Source organism: Lissotriton vulgaris, chromosome 2_2 (assembly GCF_964263255.1).
Source record: "Lissotriton vulgaris chromosome 2_2, aLisVul1.2, whole genome shotgun sequence".
NCBI classification, from domain to species: Eukaryota; Metazoa; Chordata; class Amphibia; order Caudata; family Salamandridae; genus Lissotriton; species Lissotriton vulgaris.
Genome location: NC_141688.1, coordinates 33904531 through 33911951, shown reverse-complemented (window position 1 = coordinate 33911951; position 7421 = coordinate 33904531). Strand labels below are relative to the sequence as shown.

The following is a 7421-nucleotide window of genomic DNA, read 5'->3' as shown; positions in this document are numbered from 1 at the left end:
TTTGTGTCTCTTTTCAGGCTCTGATCCCAAGTGAGGTTCCTCTGGCTTCGCCCTTGTGGAAAATATGCTGCGAATTTCTTCTCCTCGTTGGCCTGCTTCTGTTCCTGTGGCTTCTGGAAGTTCCTCCGCCTCCTCGTTCGGATTTTGGTCCTTTCGGATGATGTTCTTCTTGGATTTCTGATGGTTAACTTGTTCTGCCTAATGGATTTTGGACAAAGAAAGAGGAAGTGGTTACCTCTGAGACAGTTTATATACTATTGGAGTACTCTATGGTTACCCTGGGTTCATGGGTAACGTAGTTTTGTTTTTTCTTTACTGTTCTGTGATTGGCTGCTACTTGTCAGTAAAGAAATGAGTATAAGCATAATCCTCGCCTCCTTGTCCTTAATAGAATTGAAAATTCTTGTCACGAATGTTTGCAAATTTTGAAATGTGTCCTAGTAAATGCCAGATCACTGATCAAACATAATACCGAATGTGCACTTTTGTTGGAGGAATACAAGATTAAACTGGCTTTCATTACAGAGACCTGGGCAGATAATGCTTCAGGACCAGACCTAGTGATAGCGACCCCTCCAGGTTTTCAATGCTACACTTTGGATAGACTGCATAAAAGGGAAAGGGAGTTGGCTGTCATATATCACGCATCACTGGAACCTACCTTTCACAATGTCTCTAATACTTGCTGTGAGGCCCTATCATTTAGTTTCCACAGAGTACAGCATAGCACCTTTAAGGGTATATTGCTCTACCGCCTGCCAGGCCCCAGAAGCGGTTTTCTGGAGCTGCTAGGTACGCTGCTCGAGGAAGGGCTATGCTTAGATTCCTTTATGGTGTTGGGGGATTTTAACTTTTATCTGGAGGTCCCCTCTGACTCAGATACTTCCTTACTGGAGCAAATCATGGGAGCTAGAGACCTCAAGCAGTTGGTAGAAGCCCCAACTTATGATAAAGGTGACACTCTGGATGGGATATATTCTAATCACCCAGACCTAGCCTGCACTGCAGTTCTCCCTTTACTGTGGCCCGATCATAGTGCTATTCAATTTGTATTGAAGTCCCCCATGAGCCATCGAGCTACTTCAAAACCCGCTCTGAAGATTGAAACAACAGCATGGAAAGATGTGGACAGCACAGAACTAGAAGAAACTTTGAGGTGTTCATTGCATCCCCTCTCTTTTGGAGTGGAAGAGGCTACAGTGGCCTATACACAATGACTTGATGCAATCTGTAACATACTAGCCCCTGTAAAGAAGTAGACCCCCACACGGGCCCAACCCTCAGCCCCCTGGTATTCTGACAAACTAAAAAATCAAAAATTGGCCTGCATGCGCCAGGAACGAGCTTGGTGGAGAAGCTATAAAAGTTTAGATAAGGAAGCATATAGACATAGCATTGCTATCTACAAGGAGCTAGTGCTGGACCCCACAAAAAAAGTTTTTTGCGGTGCACATTTTACAAGCTAAATCTAATTTGAAGGAACTCTTTAAAACTATTAAGAAATTGGCTAATCCAAATGTCCCTAAGAGTTCAAAAAGCCCTGAATTCTGTAATAAACTTGCCAATTATTTTAAACAAAAGGTGGAATCCATCTTTTCCTCTTTTACCTAAGCTGACAAAAAGGAAGAACGGCCGATTCCGGCGAAACTAGATAGCGCTAGCCTTATACCGGTCTTAATCCAATTTCTTCCTCTTGAGATACCAGATACGATTAAACTTTTGAGTTCTATTCGTTCTTGGGCTCCCACTGATCCCTGTCCTGTGTCGGTTCTGACACAAATTTCAGATGTCATTGGGACAGCAATTACACCTCTGTCGAAGGCCATATGTAGCTCAGGCATTTTCCCAGTTTGTGGAAGGCCTCCATTCTTCCCCTACTGAAGAAACAGACCCTGGACCCAAAGGACACTAATTATTTAGGTCTATATCGCGGCTTCCGCTTACCGCTAAGGACACGGAAAAAGCCATGGACATCCAACTCAGTGCATTCCTCCAATCTAATAAAATACTCAATACATCCCAATATGGGTTTAGAGCAGAGCACAACACTGAGCTAGCCCTAATTAAATCTACAGAAAAAATCAGAGAGGCCCTGGATAGGGGAGGCAATGCTATACTAATTCTGCTAGATCTGTCCGCGGCCTTTGATATGGTCCATCATAAAGTTTTGATGAACCGGCTGTCTGAGGTGGGGATAAAAGGACTAGCTTGGAAGCTACTGCAGTCATTTCTCTCTGACAGAATGCAAACTGTGGATTTGGATAGCTGCAGCTCAAAGCCTTTTTTCCTCCCATGTGGTGTGCCACAGGGCTCGTCTCTTAGCCCGACGCTTTTTAATGTGTATGTGGCACCCTTAGCCGGAGTGATAAGATCCTCTGGCTTCCAACTCACCTCCTATGCAGACAACACTGAAATAGTGTTGTCACTAAGAGATGGGGCTGAAAAGGAAACTGGGGCACGTTTTCAGGACTGTATGGCGGCCATCTCAGGATGGATGTCCGCTAACAGTTTAAAACTGAACTCAAGTAAAACCGAGGTCATTAAGTTCGGGAACAATACACATGTGTAGACACCAGACTGGTGGCCTGAGGGTTTGGGAATCTACCCTACACCCACTAAGAAAGCAAAGAATTTCGGGGTAATGGTGGACGACAAGCTTGCGCTGGGTGACCAAATAAGTATAGTAATTTCTGTCTGCTTCTTGGCACTCAAAATAATTAGAAACATTTAGTTTTTTCTCACCGAAAACAGCCTCAAGACTGTGATCAAGGCCCTTATCATGTCACGTCTTGATTACTGCAACAGCCTATATTTGAATGCCCAAAAGCAACATATCAACAGACTACAAATCGCTCAGAATGCTGCGGCCAGAATGTTGGCAGGGACTCCGAAATGTGTTTCCATCAAGGAAGAATGAAAACAAATCCACTGGCTCCCCGTTAAACAAAGAGTAGGTTTTGAAGCACTTTGCATAGTTTTAAGGCTCTCAATGGAGTAGGACCTGACATCCTCTGGCGAAAATTCCAGTGGTATGTCTCCAGAAGAACGCTACGCTCAATTGGAGCTAAACCAGCGCTAGTCCCTTCATTTAAAAAAGTCAATTGGGGAGGCAGGAGCTTTATCACCTGCGCGTTAAAGGCATGGAAATATCTCCATTGCTATCTGAGAAACTCCACAGACCTCCTTTCATTTAGGAGGTGGTTGAAAACATGGCTCTTTAACCAGTAGAATACTTATTACTCTATTACTCTTTGCAGCAGGCAGTGCTCAGCGCCAGGACACCAGAGGATAACCATGCTCTCTAAAAATGCAAATACCATAGCATAAAATAACTGAGGCACGAGCAACTGAGGCACGAGCAGTTTGCTGGACCTCAGCAAACTCTCTGGGAGGGCACTCTCAACTCTTCGGGTTGTGGGGTTTACGTATCCCCTATCTTGTCGCCAGCTGCGCGTCCTCCCCTTACGGTAGCATGTAAATTAATCATGCCACACACGAAGCTAGTATTATAAGTCTTGTATTTATTCTCTAGAGCGCAACCGGACACTGAAACTTACTGTGTCACTAATTTAATTAACCTCACCCAATCACTTGCGTCACTAGACTACAGAGTCTGTTAAAGACCAGAGGAGTCATGTGTGCAATAATAGACAAGACACTACAGACACCTCATTGTTTTTTAACAGGCCTAAATTGAAAATCATAAAACAATCGCATATGAAACATACATTTAGGGGCCGATTCCGATTCGGGAAAAAGCACTCCGAATAGCCGTACGGAGTCTTTTTCCCGTACGAATCGTACCCTGCAACGTCCCCGTACGTACGACATAGTACGATTCTCACCCAATGCAGCTCCCCGTACGAATCGTAACAGGAACCGTACGACTCGAATTCCTGTACGAATTGCCGACGGAACACGCAGCAAGCACGTTTGTACGGTTCGAAGCAGGTTTTCCCGACCCAGCAAGTACGATTCGTCCCGCCGACCTTCCATACGACTCTTTTCCTACGGGAGCTGAAAACTGTCGGAAAAGTAGAGTACGCCTCAAAACAGGTACGGAACGGACACCCTCAGGTACGGTGCGTACACCCCATGATCGCAGGGGTACGGTGCGTACCCCTGCGATCATGGGGTGTACGCACCGTACCCCATGATCGCAGGGTGTACGGTGCCTACCCCATGATCGCAAGGTGTACGGTGTGTACACCCTGCGATCATGGGGTACGGTGCGTACACCTCATGATCGCAGGGGTACGCACCGTACCCCTGAGATCATGGGGTGTACACACCTTACGGTGTGTTAGTAAATGTGTTACCCTCCATACGAATCGCACATACCTGACGTGTACCGTACGAATCGCGTCTCCATTCCACGTTCCGAATCGTACTCGTCGGGTCTTACAGCATGTGTACGAATCGTACGGTCCAGTGTGAGGGTACGAGTCGTACGGAATCTCCGGTGCAATTCGTATGGGTCGCGACGATTCGGACGTAAACTGTCCGTACGAATCGTACTGCGCGATTCGGATGGACGTGTACGATTCGTACGGAGAGGGCTCTGGGTACGATTCGGACAGACGTTTTTTTCCCGAATCGACCCCCTAATGTATTAAACACATGAACTAATTGATTAAAAAGTAATTTAGAAATTATTTTTTTTATGATTATTAAAGAAAACAGATGGGTAATTGCAATGTTTTAAAAATCTTAGGATTTTACACAAATTATTAACGGCCTATTACCTCTTGACCCTTTCAAAAATGGGTAAACATAAGCATATGACCTGGATTTTTTACTGCCATCCTTATCTGCTGTGTGTGCACTACTAGCCAGTCCTGTTTTTGATGGCGCTATTGCTGGCCCTTCTTCTTCAGTCAGCCTCTACCTATAGCATTTATCTTTTTAACTGGTTTTCTATGCTGCAGTGTAAAGCACTTCGACTTCTTATGACTACGCTGTTTCCTGAGTGTCGTCTGTACTATGTATGTCAGGTACAGCTCCGTCAGTGCGGAGACTGCACGTGACAGGTTGTCCAAGGCCACTAAACTTCTTGAGAATCATTGGACTGTTGGAGTGGGCGGGCTGTGTTGAGAATGTTTCACAAAGCTGAAGTCAGGCAGCGCCCTGCCCAAAAGCTTAACCCCAGATGGTCCTACACGTTGGAACGGCGGGATTCTGACTGACTCGAAAATGGCCTCTGGTCAGGACGTGACCCCGCCCTTGCGCGGCTTGCGATGCGCAGTGCCGTGTGTCAGTTTGTTCAGTGTGTCATATGACTATCAGCGCAGAGGTGCTGTGCCATTCATTGTTGAAGGCATGGAGCTCGCGCGTGCCCCTCGGTGCCTTCTTCTCTGGCCTCTGCTGCTTATCCTAGCCCAACTGCACCTCACCCCGGTGGACGCAGTGTGGCCGTGGCCGCAGTCTCTCGTTTCTTCTCCACAGAGTCTGCCTTTGCTCCCTGATAGATTCCGGTTCTTGCACGGGGAAGCATCTGCAGTGGGACCCGAATGTATGGTGTTGGAGCAGGCGTTCAAGCGGTACTACCCTCTGCTCTTCCAGGGAACGCTGGCAGGTAAAAGAAGGTGATCTACTTGTACAGTACAGAAGCCGGCGCAGGCGCAGTACCTGCCCTGCTAAAAGAACTCGGGTGGTAGGTAGAATGTAGTAAGGGTTGCAGTTAAGTTTTAAGATTGCTTCCTATCGCTAATGCAGAAGAAAGGAGTGGTACCTGTCACAGCCGTTGGCACGTGGATCCTCGGCAGTCACAGGGGACAGCTGCATCATGATGGGGTCTTTGCGCTTAGTGGGGGTATTTATATATATATGTCCTAGCCCAACTGCACCTCACCCCGGTGGACGCACCTCACCCCGGTGGATATATATACCTCACGTCGAGCAATTGATTTCAGTTGTCTTCTTAAAGTAAACCGAAATAGCATTGGTGTGACCTTTTGTAGCCCAGGTGTGCACTTCGGAGAGAATTCGTTTATTCTACTTTTTTTTTCTTCCCTTTTCCTCCATTTGAATGTTTATAATCCAGTTTTGTACATTCTTCCGTATTGTATTCCTTGCTGTATAATGCTCTATTGCATAATGATAATTAGTTTACAAACGGCAATAAAATATTACATTTTCACATGAACTTGTGCTGCTACCTTCTGGCCTTTACTTTACAGATCGCAGCTAAGTAAATGTATTCGTACAAGAATCAGAACTTCTTCATGTGGCATCCACTTGCCATACCTGGCAAACAGCTCTGAAAGGTGCACCTCAAGTGTGCATTCAAACCACGTGACCCATGCACAACCCTTGGGGATCAGAAACATCTCCAGCTCCCCAGATGGGGCATTTTGTAAAGCGTTAACCCTTTGTCTTGTATTTTATTGATCGGGGTGGCAAACGGGCCTCATGGGAACGCAATTCTATAATGCATTTTAATCTGTATGCTGAAAAGCCTAGTCCGGGTAAAGGTACTGATCCCAGAGCTGCGCGTTTGCATTTGTGTGATGAGCTATGTGAGAGGAGGAGCCTAAAACGCCTTGACAATGCCCAGTACCGTCGCCTATTCTCTGTGATCTAACCTGGGAATTAGAGGGATATCCCGCGCTTAATTTATAATAGAATGAGTTACTGTGCATAAAGCTCCGCTCAGAAGCCCGCGGCCGGTCTAATTAAATGTGAACGCGCCGAATAGGGAGGCTGCGTGGAGTTGAATTCACCTGTGCATCTTTAATCCACTACCAGACACTCCCTGGCTCTTTAGCCAACTCTTACAGGTTACTTCTTTCTCCCTTTCTGACAATTTTGCCGTCGTTCTCTTCTTCAATCTTTCTGCTTAGTTTAATGTTCCCTCTCTTGCCCTTATGCAGAAAAATATACGACGGTCTCCAAAACTGAGTTCAGGTGGCTTTCACCAGCTCAAATTAAGCACTGGTCACAGCGCCTGACTCCTGGTAATCTTCGAAAGTGCTCTTGTCTGACTCGTCTTGCTTTCATTGTTGTCTCTCTCCTTTCAGAGAACCCTGCATTTCCAGTCGATCCTGTTACCGCCCTGGTTGTCTCTGTCACTACTCCCGGCTGTGAAGACTTCCCCGCCTTGGACTCAAAGGAGAATTGTACGTATAGACATTGCCCAACATAAGTCACGCTGGTGGCACTCCTTAGCTTTCTGCCTTCTGGGCCTGAGAAATCACCTGATTTTACTGTAAGATACTTGAGTGATGAGTGTACAGTTTGCAGCTATGTGTGCTTAAGGTTATACAGTCTCGTCTCACAAGGTCCAGGGCCTTTCAAGAATCAAACGGGAGAGCTGTGCTCACACATTAATATTTATAAAGCTGTTAAAATATGATTTTTTTGCTGTTTCTAACCTGTGTTAATCTTACCCAAATTAATGGTACTCAGTTTACCAACATCGG

At 46.0% G+C, this 7421-nt stretch overlaps 1 protein-coding gene across 1 annotated transcript in view; it reads left to right on the top strand.

Annotated features, from left to right (window-relative positions):
* The first annotated feature begins 5193 nt into the window (after positions 1-5193).
* HEXA (hexosaminidase subunit alpha) overlaps positions 5194-7421 on the top strand; it is a 121950-nt gene continuing 119722 nt past the window's right edge. The window contains exons 1-2 of the mRNA XM_086959243.1: positions 5194-5575; positions 7020-7118. Coding sequence (XP_086815369.1) covers positions 5194-5575; positions 7020-7118 — 481 coding nt within the window. The remainder of the gene's footprint in view (positions 5576-7019; positions 7119-7421) is intronic.